This window comes from Opisthocomus hoazin, chromosome W, assembly GCF_030867145.1.
Source record: "Opisthocomus hoazin isolate bOpiHoa1 chromosome W, bOpiHoa1.hap1, whole genome shotgun sequence".
Classification (NCBI taxonomy): domain Eukaryota; kingdom Metazoa; phylum Chordata; class Aves; order Opisthocomiformes; family Opisthocomidae; genus Opisthocomus; species Opisthocomus hoazin.
Genome location: NC_134453.1, coordinates 19,957,348 through 19,973,142, shown reverse-complemented (window position 1 = coordinate 19,973,142; position 15,795 = coordinate 19,957,348). Strand labels below are relative to the sequence as shown.

The 15,795-nt window shown below is 46.8% G+C and overlaps 1 protein-coding gene across 15 annotated transcripts in view; it reads left to right on the top strand.

Annotated features, from left to right (window-relative positions):
- Positions 1-15,795, top strand: part of LOC142365682 (dymeclin-like) — a 330,096-nt gene that overhangs the window by 180,341 nt on the left and 133,960 nt on the right. For all 15 annotated transcript variants that reach the window (XR_012766545.1, XR_012766548.1, XR_012766546.1 and 12 more), the window contains 2 exons: positions 7,896-8,009; positions 9,623-9,717. Coding sequence is in view for 10 of the 15 variants with exons in the window: in XM_075446739.1 (XP_075302854.1) it covers positions 7,896-8,009; positions 9,623-9,717 (209 nt within the window). In the remaining 5 variants the exon portion in view is untranslated. The remainder of the gene's footprint in view (positions 1-7,895; positions 8,010-9,622; positions 9,718-15,795) is intronic.

Genomic DNA, 15,795 nt, shown 5'->3' with positions numbered 1-15,795 from the left:
GCCGCTGACGACAACCCTCTGAGCTCTGCCATTCAGCCAGTTCTCAATCCACTTCACCGACCACTCATCCAGCCCACACTTCCTCAGCTTCCCTAGGAGGATATTATGGGAGACTGTGTCAAAAGTCTTGCTGAAGTCGAGGTAGACAACATCCACGGCTCTCCCTTCGTCTACCCAGCCAGTCATGTCATCGTAGAAAGCTATTAGATTGGTCAGGCACGATTTCCCCTTGGTGAATCCATGCTGACTACTCCTGATAACCCTCTTTTCACAGAATCACAGAATAGTAGGGGTTGGAAGGGACCTCTGTGGGTCATCTAGTCCAACCCCCCTGCCGAAGCAGGGTCACCTACAGTAGGCTGCACAGGATCTTGTCCAGGCGGGTCTTGAATATCTCCAGAGAAGGAGACTCCACATCCTCCCTGGGCAGCCTGTTTCAGTGCTCCGTCACCCTCAGAGGGAAGAAGTTCTTCCTCATGTTCAGACGGAACTTCCTCTGCTTCAGTTTGTGCCCATTGCCCCTTGTCCTGTCACTGGGCACCACTGAAAAGAGCTTGGCCCCATCCTCCTGACACCCACCCTGCAGATATTTAGAGGCATTTATAAGGTCCCCTCGCAGCCTTCTATTCTTCAGGCTGAACAAGCCCAGTTCCCTCAGCCTCTCCTCGTAGGGGAGATGCTCCAGTCCCCTCACCATCCTTGTAGCCCTCCGCTGGACTCTCTCCAGTAGCTCCTCATCTTTCTTGAACTGGGGAGCCCAGAACTGGACACAATACTCTAGATGAGGCCTCACCAGGGCAGTGTAGAGGGGAAGGAGAACCTCCCTCGTCCTGCTGGCCACACTCTTCTTGATGCACCCCAGGATCCCATTGGCTTTCTTGGCAGCCAGGGCACACTGCTGGCTCATGGTTAACCTGTCGTCCACCAGGACCCCCAGGTCCCTCTCCGCAGAGCTGCTCTCCAGCAGGTCCACCCCAAGCCTGTACTGGTGCATGAGGTTGTTCCTCCCCAGGTGCAGGACCCTGCACTTGCCCTTGTTGAACCTCATCAGGTTCCTCTCTGCCCAGCTCTCCAGCCTATCCAGGTCACGCTGAATGGCAGCACAGCCTTCTGGTGTATCTACCACACCTCCCAGTTTGGTGTCGTCAGCAAACTTGCTGAGGGTACATTCTAACTCTTCATCCAGGTCGTTGATGAAGAAGTTAAACAAGACTGGGCCCAGTACTGACCCCTGGGGGACACCACTTGTCACCAGCCTCCAACTAGACTCAGCGCCGCTGATGACAACCCTCTGAGTTCTGCCATTCAGCCAGTTCTCTATCCACTTCACCGACCACTCATCCAGCCCACACTTCCTCAGCTTCCCTAGGAGGACATCATGGGAGACTGTGTTGAAAGCCTTGCTGAAGTCAAGGTAGACAACATCCACGGCTCTCCCTTCGTCTACCCAGCCAGTCATGTCATCGTAGAAAGCTATCGGATTGGTCAGGCACGATTTCCCCTTGGTGAATCCATGCTGACTACTCCTGATAACCTTCTTTTCTTCCACTTGCTTCATGATGGCCTCCAGGATAAGCTGCTCCATCACCTTTCCCGGGATGGAGGTGAGGCTGACCGGCCTGTAGTTCCCTGGGTCCTCCTTCTTGCCCTTTTTGAAGATTGGAGTGACATTGGCCTTTCTCCAGTCCTCGGGCACCTCTCCTGTCCTCCAGGACCTCTCAAAGATGATGGAGAGTGGCTCAGCAATGACATCCGCCAGCTCCCTCAGCACTCGTGGGTGCATTCCATCGGGGCCCATGGATTTGTGGACGTCCAGATCGCTTAAGCGATCCCTCACACAGTCCTCCTCGACCAAGGGAAAGTCGTCCTCTTTGTAGGCTTTCTCTCTTACCTCCGGGGCCTGGGATTCCTGAGGGCCAGTCTTAGCACTGAAGACTGAAGCAAAGAAGGCATTCAGTAGCTCTGCCTTCTCCGCATCCTCCGTCACCAGGACACCCGCCTCATTCAGCAGCGGCCCCACATTGTCCCTAGCCTTCCTTTTGCTGCTCATGTAGTTGAAGAAGCCCTTCTTGTTGTTTTTGACATCCCTTGCCAGCTTCAATTCCAGGTGAGCCTTGGCCTTCCTCGTCGCATCCCTGCATGCTCTCACCACGTTTCTGTACTCTTCCCAAGTGGCCTGTCCCTCTTTCCACATTCCATGGACCTTTCTCTTCTGCCTGATCTCCGCTAGAAGCTCCTTGTTTAACCATGCAGGTCTCCTGCCTCCTTTGCTAAATTTCTTTCTCAGGGGGATGCATTGCTCCTGTGCATGGAAGAAGTGTTGTTTAAAGAGCGACCAGCACTCATGGACCCCCCTGCCTTCGAGAGCCCTGGCCCACGGGATTCCTCCCAGTAGCTCCTTGAAGAGGGCAAAGTCAGCCCTCCTGAGGTCCAGGGTTTTGATCCTGCTTATCGCCCTGCTTCCTCCACGCAGGATCCTGAACTCGACCATTTCATGGTCACTGCAGCCGAGTCTACCTCCGACCTTCACATCCTCCACCAGTCCCTCCTTGTTTGTTAATACAAGGTCCAGCAACGCGCCTTTCCTTGTTGGTTCCTCCACCACTTGCATCAGAAAGTTATCATCGATGCTCTGTAGGAACCTCCTGGATTGCGAATGCCTAGCTGTATGGTCTTCCCAGCTGATGTCAGGGTGGTTGAAGTCCCCCATGAGAACCAGGGCCTGTGACTGTGAGGCTGCTTGCAGCTGCCTGTAGAAGGCCTCATCAATTTCCTCCTCCTGGTCAGGTGGCCTGTAGTACACACCCACCGTAATGTCACCCTTGTGAGCCTGTCCCTTAATTCTAACCCACAAGCTCTCAACTCGTTCCTCATTTGCCCCCAGGCCAAGCTCAATGCATTCCAGTTGCTCCCTCACATATAGAGCAACTCCCCCACCTCTCCTTGTTGGCCTGTCTTTCCTAAAGAGTCTGTAGCCATCCATGACAGCATGCCAGTCATGTGAGTTGTCCCACCACGTTTCTGTGATGGCGACCAAGTCGTAGCCGTCCTGCTGTATAATGGCTTCCAGCTCCTCCTGTTTATTGCCCATGCTACGTGCGTTGGTATAGACACACTTGAGCTGGGCTGTCAGTCTCACCCCTGACCCTGGCACGCCAACCCTAGGCTCATCCCTAGTGAGCTGGGCGATGTCCCCTTCCCCCCTTCGAACCTAGTTTAAAGCCCTCTCAATGAGCCCTGCCAGCTTGTGGCCAAGAATCCTTTTTCCCCTTTGAGATAGCTGAGTTCCACCTGTCGCCAGCAGGCCCGGTGCTGTGTACACCTCCCCATGATCAAAGAAGCCAAAATTTAACCGATGGCACCAGTCCCTGAGCCACCTGTTAACCAGGTGAGTTTTCCTGCCCCTTTCAGTGCTGTTCCCTGCCACTGATGGGATGGAGGAAAACACCACCTGCGCCCCTGATCCCTCAACCAGTCGCCCCAGTGCCCTGAAGTCCCTTTTGATGGCCTTGGGACTTCTCTCTGCTATCTCATCCATGTCAACCTGCATTACCAAGAGGGGGTAGTAATCAGAAGGCTGCACCAGACCAGGGAGTTTCTTAGCAGCATCCCTAACCCGGGCCCCAGGGAGGCAGCAGACTTCCCTGTGGGATGGGTCCGGTCGGCAAATTGGGCCCTCTGTTCCCCTCAGAAGGGAATCACCTATGACAATGACCCTCCTTTTTGTCTTAGCTGAGGCAGTTGTAATACATGGGGCTGTCTGACTCGTTCTAGGCAACCCCCTAGATGGAGCTTCACCTTCACCCACATCCTCTGTGGCCGGTCCCTCACATTCCAGAGCCCCGTATCTGTTGGTTAAGGGCAACTGGGCAGGTGAGGGAGGCCGGGGGGAGATTCGCTTGCCGCCCCGAGCAGGGACCCGTTTCCATTCCCCCCCATCTCTTAGGTCCCCTCTTTCTGCTCGGTGGCAAGAGGGTAGGGGGTTCTCTGCTTTTCGTGGAGCCACCTCCTGCTGCCTCTGCCTCAGGGAGGGCAGGGAGCGTCTCCACCAGTCGATCTCCCTCTCACACTCCAGGATGCTCCTCAACCTCTCCACTTCCTCCTTCAGCTCTGCTACCAGGCTGAGCAGATCATTCACCTGCTCGCACCGAACACAGCCATTGTCTCTGCTGTCCTCCGGTACGAGCGCCAGGCTCAGGCACTCCCTGCAGCCAGAGACCTGGACACTTGTGTTCTTGCGTGGGGCTTCCGTCTGGGTCCCCACACTCCTTCTAGCAACAGCTTTACCACGGGTGGTAACCATGGCTAGAATATCTCCTGGACAGGAAATGCCCACTACTTGAGTTGCCAGGAGGGGCGGCTGCACCCTGCCTGCTCGCCTTCCCTGCTCGCCCTGCCTGCACGAACTGCCGCGCCTCTCCCGGGCTGCTTCGCCGGCTCTGTTTGCCGGCTCTGTTTGCCGGCTGTGTTCGCCCGCGCTCCTGGTCGCTCGCTCTCCCTGGGGGCTGCCCTTATCCGTGAGGGTGATTGGCCACTGTCACACTCGACTCTGCCCCCGCTGAGTCAGAGCTGCCGCTCGTTGGCACCTCCCGCTTTCCCGCTGGGAGGGGGGGGGGCTGGGGTCTCCTCTCTCTCTCTCTCTCTCTGCGCTTTTTGCCGCCTCGCCGCTGCAGTTTTGCCACTGGAGAAAGGGTCCCTCGGCACGAGCCTCTGCTCCAGAGCCCTTCACCTTCAGCAGCTTCAGCAATGTGTGTGCTGTAAAATACATCAAACTGCTTTGCCGCTACTCCTATTGGGAAGGATTGGTCAACAGCGGTCAGTTGGCTTTCTTGGGGATATTCCAAACCCACTGACAGGGAGCATGGGCAAAATCTAATACCAAAGGAGACTGATGGAAGAGAAACAAAGATCGGGAAGATAATTAGAAAGGGAGACTAAGAACTTCCTAGTTGAAGTGTTCTTTTTATAATACAACTTTTAATTTTCTCTCCAAAGTAATAGGTTTTATTTAAAAACAAGTTGTCATTTGCAGTGACAACTGTGCTGTTAATATTCTTATAGGACTCCTATACAGCCTACTCTTATTCCACTGTATGAAAAGCATCCTGGCTTGTATCAGAAATTGTGTGGCCAGCAGGACGAGGGCAGTGGTTGTCCCCTGTACTCATAGAATCATTAAGGTTGGAAAAAGACCTCCAAGATCATTAAATCCAACTGTCAAATCCTGTGTTTGGTTTTGGGCCCCTCACTACAAGAAGGACATTGGTGTGCTGGAGTGTGTCCAAAGAAGGGCAACAAAGCTGATGAGGGATCTAGAGAACAAGTCGTATGAGGAGCGGCTGAGGGAACTGGGGTGGTTCAGTCTGGAGAAGAGCAGGCTGAGGGGAGACCTTCTCACTCTCTACAACTACCTGAAAGGAGGTTGTGGCGAGGTGGGGGGTCAGTCTCTTCTCACAAGTAACAAGTGACAGGATGAGAGGAAACAGCCTTGAGTTGTTCCAGGGGAGGTTTACATTGGATATTAGGAAAAATTCCTTTACCGAAAGGGTTGTCAAGCACTGGACAGGCTGCCCAGGGAAGTGGTGGAGTCCCCATCCCTGGAGGTATTTAAGATGTCGCGCTTAGGGACATGGTTTAGTGGTGGACTTGGTTAAGCTAGCTCAACAGTTGGACTTGGTGATCTTCAGGGTCTTTTCCAACCTAAATAATTCTGTGAATCAGAAAGGTTTGCGCAGACCTAGGCTCTGGGCTGAATGGAAGAAGCTGTGTAAAATAGCTCCTCGTCCCCCCATTTCCTTCTCAGATACGGAGAGAGAGGAGTAGATTGCTTAACATGTACGCCTTTGAGCTGAATAGTGTGCATGACCACATTTAATAATCCCCTTAAATATATAAAATACAGAGTTTCAGATGACAAATTTAATATGATGGAAACTGCAAATATGGGTTGAGCTTTTTGGATTCCAGTTCCGTGCTCTTGTAGTGATTAGCGACCGAGTGACTACATCATTTGAAAAATAACATACAAATGTTTGTAGAGTAAACACCGGATTATCAGAGAAATGAAGTAATCCTTTGCCAGTAGCATTAAGGAGGCAAGGTGGTGTTTTGCACCTTTTAACAAATAAATAACAAGATCTAAGTACCTATGTGTAGATTGTCCATTTCTCCAAGTTACCTGAATGTGGGAGTGCCACCAATGTTCTCACTTTAAGACGTGGAATCATTTCTCTGTGGCAATGTTGAGTTGTAGTGGAAGAGTCCTGCGCTACCAAACCAAGGGGTGATGCTGTGGTGTAACACTTCAGAATGAGAGATACCTAGACTTTGGCCCTAGATTTTGCCACAGATTTTTCAGAATTTAGTATTGTATTCCTTCAGAAACCTGTGTAGATATCATTGCGTAGGTTATCCTTTTTTTTAGGTAGTTGTATGTGGCTTTATATTCTGAAAGTGCTATTTTTTAAATATTTCAGAATGTCACTAAACTAATATCTGTGTATGATTTTCATTTTGCTTCCCAGATACCCCTTCTTTTTCACAAATAAAATTATGATTCTTTCCGCCACAGTTTATATTAAATTTTGTCTCTTAGGAGGAGTAAATAGTACAAAATCAGCAACAGCCTGAAGTAGTTCCCAGCATTGCCTTTCCCTTTGTCTTCTGCAAGTCGTTCAGTGGCCAACTCTCCATATCTCCTCATAGGAAAACAGTTGCTGCTTCTCCATCCTCTCTCTTAGAGAAAGAAGTTGTTTTGCTGAGTGAGCTTGTTAGGGGGAGGAAGAAGGAATTCTAACAGCAGAAATGATGTCAAATGAAGGGTGACAAGTCTTTTCACTCATCCAAAGGAGAGGTGGGAAGAAGGGATGGAGTCAGAAGTGTGTTTTCATATACATTTTTATGAGAAGAGGTTAATTGACAAAGCTGATCGCTGAGCTTGGTGGGGGTTGGATTGTTTTAAGACATCTGTACATGAACATACTTAATACATCAAACATATCAAAGTTATACAGAGTGACAACTTTGTGTGCAATAGTCTTTCTTAAGCAAGTTTTTGTTTTGACCTAGAATAACCTAGAATTTGTAGAGGATCTTCCCCAAGTTTTTAGGGCAGTTCCTGTAGACTCGCTTTTATCAGTCCTTTAAAGCAGGGGGTTTTGTGCGTAAGTTTGCCGTCTTGCTCCAGGTTGGGCGGCTGAGTGCTCTAAGAGGAAAGAGTGGATTGATTCTCCTTCTGCAATAAACTTGGAAACGGTAGTAGACTTCATCCACACTAGTGGAGAGCACTGAAAGATACGAAGCTCTTCACCTAGCTGCTGACTTTCTCTATACCCTATTTAAGGGAAGAGACCTCGCCTCTGGCAAGAGAAAGGCTTCAGGGCGAAGTCAACAGTTAACCTGTTGATCTGCCCGACGTCCTTCAGCGTGTGCGCTCTTGCCGATCAGTCTGAGCTCCTACGTGCTGCCTCTCGCTCAACTTGTAGTGAGGAAAACCGGGAAGGAATTGACAACATTATTCAGGTGGCTACGGTAGAACTGGAGACTTCTGGAAGTGTAAAGGGTAAGATAAAAAGGATATAGGAGTGTGGTGGCACGGGGTATAGAAGTTAGGGAATAGCCAAATTTAGTCGTCCTTCTATACTTGGTATGTTTCCAAATGACTTATGATAGCATTGATGAGATCTACTAGGTGGTAATGCTGCAGAGGTCTGTCTGTGTTTTTTGTTTTTTTACTTTTTTTATTCTTGCTTTAGAATAAAATAGGTTTTGGTCACATTTGAGGCTGGAAGCTAATTTACCTATCTTAAGGAATGCAAGAATCCAGACAACGTTTGATATTCTTATTCAGACCTAGCTGCTGAAGATCTTTGTTCTTTTTTTTGTTTTTTTTCCAGATATTGAAAAATATCACTTGGTACGCTGAGCGTGTCTTAACAGAGATCTCACTTGGGAGTCTCCTGATACTAGTCGTGATAAGAACCATCCAGTACAACATGACACGGACAAGGGTAAGAGTTACGTGTAGCACTTGGGTGCGTAGTGTGGATTCCTAACTTCATAGAATCATAGAATGGTTTGGGTTGGAAGGGACCTTAAAGATCATCTGGTTCCAAACCCCCTGCCATCAGCAGGGACATCTTCCACCAGACCAGGGTGCTCAGAGCTCCAGCCAACCTGGCCTTGAACACTGCCAGGGAGGGGGCAGCCACAGCTTCTCTGGGCAACCTGGGCCAGGGTTTCACCACCCTCATGGGGAAGAATTTCTTCCTAATATCTAATCTAAATCTGCCCTCTTTTAGTTTAGAGCCGTTCCCCCTTGTCCTATCACTACACACCCTTGTGAAAAGTCCCTCTTCAACAGGATGAATTAAATTTCAAACAGGGTATGGGATTTTCTTCATTCCGTTGTAACCAGTTGGTTTCTGAATTTACAGGAGGGAAGGAGTGGGAAGATCAGCTGTATTAACTAAGCAGAATGTTAAGTGGTTCTGAACTTGCAACACAATTTCTGTACTATCATCCAGCTCATTGGGTAGGGTTCTCTAAAGACCATAATTCAGGCACCAAACTCATCTTCACACGAGAAGAATAAGTTCCTTAGTTTCTTGAGAAGAAATGATTCCTTTTAGGTGGTTTGCCTCTCTTAAGTTACTCGGAAGTGGGATTTTCCACTCTATTGTTAGTGTGTTTATGAAGTAGGACCATGACTGGGTCATAAAAGCTTTTTGAGCTCTAGCAAAGCAAAACTTCAGCTTTATAGCCTCGTTTATAAGATTGGGTTTGTGCATTTTTCAAGCATTTGATTCTATACCTGATCTCAAACATGTAAGCGTGGTATTGTACGCTTTTGAATATTTTCAACAATTAAAGACACAGAAGTTTTTACATGAAAAAGTAGCAAAAAATATTTAAATACATGTTAAATTGGAAAATTTAAGGATTTCACTTTTATGATCAAAAGAAGTGGAAGAAACAAGGACATTCTTGGCATGTGTTTGTAGGATTTGGAATCTGTTATGTTACGTAAATGCATGTTTAAGACCTGAATAAGGAAAATAAATCCGTATTGGATTGGATCAGTGGACAAGTTTGGTTCTGTGAAAACCCTTGCCTTTGATAGGGCCATCGTATAAATGCTCATCTGGACAAATGGTTTCAGGGATGCTAACGAGGGGACCACATCTCTGAAGTATCATATGGTTATAGTTGTGGGATGTATAGAATGCTTTGAAAGAGTTGATAGGGAGATGAGTTATGAAGCAGAAAATTTTAGGAGAAGATTACAGAAAGAAGAGAGAGGAAGGGAGAGGAGGAGGATGTCTTTCAGTATTTGTTACATCTATGATGTCATTGTAACTCAACATTGCTAAAGATATGAAGACATACAGACTCTGAAATCTGTGTGAAACAATCACTCTTCTATAAGCATTATATTTTAAGAAAACATATTTAAAACGTCACCCAGTGTATACACTTTCCATTTCTGCTGTATGCTTTGGACCATGTCCTTTAAAGCAACATACACGACGTAGTCTTTCAAATGATTCCTGCAGTGTCGGTGTGTATCAAAAGGACAGTCTGATGTGTTGTGTTTTTTTTTCTTTCCTCCTCTTTCTGACAGGACAAATACCTTCATACAAATTGTTTGGCAGCCTTAGCCAATATGTCGGCACAGTTCCGCTCACTTCATCAGTATGCTGCTCAGAGGATCATCAGGTAAATATAAAGACTTCTCTTGCAACTCGTCTTTGCTGAAACTCAGGAGTAGAGGAGTTTGAATTTTATATGCCTGAATAGATACTGATGAACTAAATAGATGAAATGAGAACTGAATAATTAGATAATACCAGAATAAATCTTGCTTTATACTTGAAATTGTTCTGAATGCACAAAAAATATCCGTTTCTCTGCCTGAGAAACTTCTGACTTTTGATTCTCTTAACAGAGCGGCTCAGTAGCTGCCTTCAAACTGGAAGGTTTTCAGGGATTTGTATGAATTCTGCTTTTTTTTTAGTCATGTATCACATTATTATAAAAATGCACAGAATGGTGGTTCTCAAGTACTATGCAGACTGGATTTTCAACTCGCTTTGCTTCTCCTGACGTGTTTAGCAAAAGATCTATTTGTTGAATCAGACAGAACACAGTGATCATTTTGTGACAAGGCCCTGCAAATACAGGCAATAAACCCTGCACCTGTGCTTTTCAGCCGATAAGGTTTATTGGCCTGTAGAGTAATAAATAATCAATATCTGCTCTGGTTCTGGAACAGGGCCATAACTTTAAAGAAGGAGACATCAAAGTTGGTCCTTCCTATTTCGTATTTGTGCTGCAGACCACTTTGGAAAGGCAGGTAGCCAGGCATCGGGCATCCTTCTCGTCTTGGCAGCCAGCCCTGCTCCACGCTCCAAAGGAAACTGGGAAGGTCCTTGCTGTTGCTATCTGGAATAAACGGTTACAATGCTTGTCAAGCACAGATGGTGTGCCAAAAATAAGTAAACGATAATCGCGTGCCTGTGCACTTTGTAGAGGACTGGGTTAACAAGAGATCCATCTTGTCCTTAAACCACTGCTCTTCAGGATTTCATTCTCTCCGAGCCCCTTCGCTTTTGGAAATGGTTGGTTGTAGAAGTATGGACAAGTAACCAGGAGGCCATTACCATTTCCCTGCTTGATACTCACCCTCTTTTCACACCCTTGGCAGCAATAATGAGTGTTCAGAATTCGAACTGAAGCTATTTTCCTGTTAAGTATCACAGACATTGTCTTAAATTCCTGCTCCCTTCATTTCTCAAATCGTAGACACGGAGTCTGAGTTTTCCAAGCATTTGCAGATGTTGGCATCTGAAATCACAGATCCTAGCGTGGTGTGAGATATGCCATGTTGATGCTCAAAACCTTGGTCTGGTCTTTAGGGTGATACTTGGTTTGCCACTTCAGAGCTTTCTCCTATGTTCCCGGTTTCTGATTTTGTTCCATTTTACTCTACTGCTGTTTCTGCAGACCAAAGCAAGATGTGTTCCTCTGGTTGTATTTGGGCCAGGAAGAGGTTATCTTGCTACTCCCCGTTAGAGCCGGCCATTATCGCCACTCAGTGATCTTGTAGTCATCTAGCATAACTGCATGTGTATTTCTGTGCGACTCGGCTTTTATCAAAATGCTCGGAGTTTATGGACATTTATTGTTGCATAGTTACAATGAGACTTTAACATTGCTGCTTGATTTTAGTTGCGAAATAATATATATTCGTACTGGAGGCAGACAGACTTCTGTTGTTGCTTGATACTGATGCAGGAGGAAAGGTGGCAATAGGGGTGAGAGGTAGAAAACAGGGGAAAAAAATTCTGTCACATTGAAATTTTCTGTTAAATTACCTATCTCTTATTGTGTGAAGAAACAGAAAGAAACACCCTTAGAGCAAACACTTAGTACTGGCATATTTGAAACTCTTAGTTCTTCCGAAGATGTAACCTCTTAGTAGCTACTGCTGGTTGGTTTCTGTACGGCTTTTAGCAGAGAGACTTCACGCAGGGCCTGAGCTGGGCAGTATTACTAATGATATCCAAACACTATTCAACCAACTGGAGTGTGGTAGGATAGCAGTCTGAGAAGGACGTTGGTTATCCCAAACATTGGATGCTGGCAGGGCTGTATTTTTATGGTTGGAAATAGTGGGAGGATAGGTACAGAGAATGGATGTGCTCATCAACGGAGGAAGCAAAACAAAAAGGCAAGATGATATATATTTATCGTACAGGGACTTTTCACAAGGGTGTGTAGTGACAGGACAAGGGGGGAACGGCTCTAAACTAAAAGAGGGCAGATTTAGATTAGATATTAGGAAGAAATTCTTCCCCATGAGGGTGGTGAAACCCTGGCCCAGGTTGCCCAGAGAAGCTGTGGCTGCCCCCTCCCTGGCAGTGTTCAAGGCCAGGTTGGCTGGAGCTCTGAGCACTCTGGTCTGGTGGAAGATGTCCCTGCTGATGGCAGGGGGTTTGGAACCAGATGATCTTTAAGGTCCCTTCCAACCCAAACCATTCTATGATTCTATGATTATTTTTAAGCTTCTGCCTTGTTGTAGCCAGATGCGCCATATCACTATGGTGTAGAAATTGTAATGGAGGCGGCATATTTAAATTTCAAATGGAACCAGAAATGGAAGAGGAGGGTTATGGAATATGTTTGATTCCCCTCGGCCCCAGTTCTAATGTGTAATGTTGACCGAAGATCTTATTCTGCAGGTAGAAAACAGCACATAGAATCATAGAATCATAGAAAGTTTTGTGTCGGAAGGGACCCCTAGAGGTCATCTAGTCCAACCCCCCCGCAGCGAGCAGGGACACCGCCAACTAGATCAGGTTGCTCAGAGCCCTGTCCAACCTGGTCTTGAATGTTTCCAGGGATGGGGCCTCCACTACCTCTCTGGGCAACCCGTTCCAGTGTTTCACCACCCTCATTGTAAAGAATTTCTTCCTTATATCCAGCCTAAACCTACCCTGTTTTAGTTTAAAACCATTACCCCTCGTCCTGTCACTGCTGTCTCTACTAAAAAGATTGTCCCCATCTTTCCTATAGGGTCCCTTTAAGTACTGAAAGGCTGCAATCAGGTCTCCCCGCAGCCTTCTCTTCTCCAGGCTGAACAGCCCCAACTCTCTCAGCCTGTCCTCATAGGAGAGGTGCTCCAGCCCTCGGATCATTTTTGTAGCCCTCCTTTGGACCCGCTCCAACAGTTCCATGTCCTTCTTGTGCTGAGGGCTCCAGAGCTGAACGCACTACTCCAGGTGAGGTCTCACCAGAGCAGAGTAGAGGGGCAGAATCACCTCTCTCGACCTGCTGGCCACGCTTCTCTTGATGCAGCCCAGGACACGGTTGGCCCTCTGGGCTGCCAGCGCACATTGCCGGCTCATGTCCAGCCTTTCGTCTATCAGTACCCCCAAGTCCCTCTCAGCAGGGCTGCTCTTGATCCTTTCATCCCCCAGCCTGTATTGATATCGGGGATTACCCCGACCATCTGGACAACAGGCAAAAATGGCCACCGAGATTGGGTTTTAATGTGTCAGTATGACCATGATTGCTTATAAAATAAAAGACCCGACTATAAAAATATATTCAAATCTGTTGTAAAATGTCCTGTGGGGCTAGGACGTGGGCAGGCTGGAAGGAGGGGTCAGTTCCACGGGCAGCCTGTCTCCCATGAGACTTTGTGGCTAGCGTGGTAGCATTTCCTTCTCTGGAGCTTTGCAACCTTGGGTTCCCTGGCAGGCTTAAGCACTGTAAAGGAAGTATTTTAACCTGATTTCCTCTCAAAATATACAGATGTGTTAGAAAGCTTCATTTACCAAGAGAAGCAATAGGAATACACATATTTCATAAGACTGATGTTTTGAGGCATGCGTTGTCCTTCCTTTTCCTACCTTATGAAGTCTGTTAGCCACTGTTATTGAATTTAGCCAGCACTGATGGACCCAGCTTGCTCCATCATGCCAAAGCAGAGTATTTATATTTAAATTCCTATTCTGGTTCTACCACCAGAGTGCAAGCGTCTCGGAGAGAAGAAACCACAGTATCCATAATGAAACAGTGTTTGCTCTGCAGGAAAAGCATAAAAAGATGATGATACTTCATATTACATGAAGTATTTTAGGGTATAGGTTTTTAAATTAAGTAGCTGTAAAACACTTAACAAAATCTACTTAGCAATACAACTGAATAGACAGTCATAATTTAAGCCTCACTAGATGCTCTAATGATTCCTGCCTTAATGTGAGAAGTAATTCCATTTCCATGCAGGCTTTTTCCTAATCCTATTCTGAGCAGAGACTGCCAATTGTTTTAATTTCTGAAGACTATTTTCTATGAAAGAATTAACTGGGAATATTCAGCATAGTGTACTTAAGAGCTCACTGGAATACAACTTCATAATATTGGGTAATTTGTACCATGTTCCAACAAGCCTGAAAATTGACAGATTTGTATAAATTGATCACAAGCAGCTGCTGGAAGTACAAATAGATGTAAGAGATCTTTTATAAGAAGATCCAGGGCAGTATTCATTTAGTGTTGGATGTCCTCTGTTGGAGGCTGCCCTGACTTTGAGATCCTTTCTTTCTCTATGCGTTATCACCACTGGTTTGTTTTTAAATAGGCAGAGTCATTTTATCAGCGTAGTGCCAAGGGTGATACGGCGCTGCACTGTCTCTCTCATATGTGTGGAGTGCTAATATTTGTAGTATCTTTAAATTACACGGGTAGACTATATTAAAAGAAATAAAAAAGAATGTGTGTCGATGTCGTCCATGTTGCAGACGACTGCCAGAGGTGGCTGTGTAGTCTCTAAGCGACAGAGCACAACCAGGCGCAGTGTTACGTACCTGGAGTGAGGGTAGGTTTTCCCTTTGCTTGGTTTCCGTTCGACAAGTCCAATTGCCAAAAAGTGTAGCCACGTGCCTCACTGGCGCATTAGTGCAGGTATTCGATTTGTCACTTAAAGCTGCGGGTCAGTTGGCATTAATTCCTTTAACCTATTTGGAAACAGCTTTCACGATATTCAACTTTTCAACAGCTAGCCTGCCTGCTCTTGTATGTCTGACGCTTGGAAATGGAGAGGAGAGTCTTTCCCTGAGCAGCGGTACTCTGACATCTCATCACCGTGTCCTTCTGATAAAATCGGTGGTGAGAAGACGACAGAATACTTAAGGCATATGCTTTTCCTATAGCTTCATATATTGGAATGTTATACCACTAGAGGTTGCCATACACCTCGCTAATTAGACATGCATATTTAACGTTAAATGACTTTATGGAGCTAGAAACACTTACCTAGTTTTCCTTTTTTTCTACACTATCGGCAAGCTACTCGCATGCAGGGCTGTGTGAGCCGCGAAGAACGCTATCGGTTGCACTTCTCCCCGCTAGACGACTTAAGGAACTCAAGTAGCAAAAGATGGCACATAATTATATCAATGTCATATTTTGTTGATTTCTTTGGCTATTGTAGAGAGTTCAGTAAGATTCAGGGAATGATGTGAAGGAGGAGGTTTCTCTTATCCTTGTGATGCTCGTAGGAGTCAGGTGGAATTAAGGAAAAAAGGCGTGCTTAAAAAGGATATAGACCAGAGACTAACTTGTGCGTGCAGTATGTTGTACTTGAGTGTCCTCATAGCCCTGCTATACCTGTTAGGAGAGCAAAGCGCAAGACGTACAGCTGGCCGTACCAATGCTGTTGCTGTCTGGAAGAAGCAGAGGTGGTAACCCCACTTCTCACTGGTCAGCCAGCCTTGGAGCTGGAGGCAATGAGCGCTGTAGGATAGCCTGGAGTGGGGTGCTGGGCACGGGAGTAGCCCAATGTTGGGTTTTTGCATTCTTTTAAATACAGTTGTAAGTAGCGTGCTGAAATATCCGTGCTTGTAAAGGATGACTGCATCACTGTGGTTCCCCAAGCCTTCTTGCTCTCATCTGAGCAGAGGCTGAAGCCTTTCTTTCCCTTCGCACTCTGCAACAAAGTCTTCATCATTTTGTAGAGTCAGTTAGGTTTCGTAAGCTACCAAGAAAAATTCCCAGCCATGCTAGTACGTGCTGCCGTACCATTGGTTTTATGGTTTCCTATGTTGGTGACTTAATTTTTCTCCTACGGTTTCCTTGTATGAGTCTGATGGGATTTTCTTTGACGGAGCCCTGGCATAGGCTGCCCAGGGAGGTTGTGGAATCTCCTTCTCTGGAGATATTCAAGACCCGCCTGGATGCGGTCCTGTGCAGCCTGCTCTGGGTGACCCTGCTTCGGCAGGGGGGTTGGAC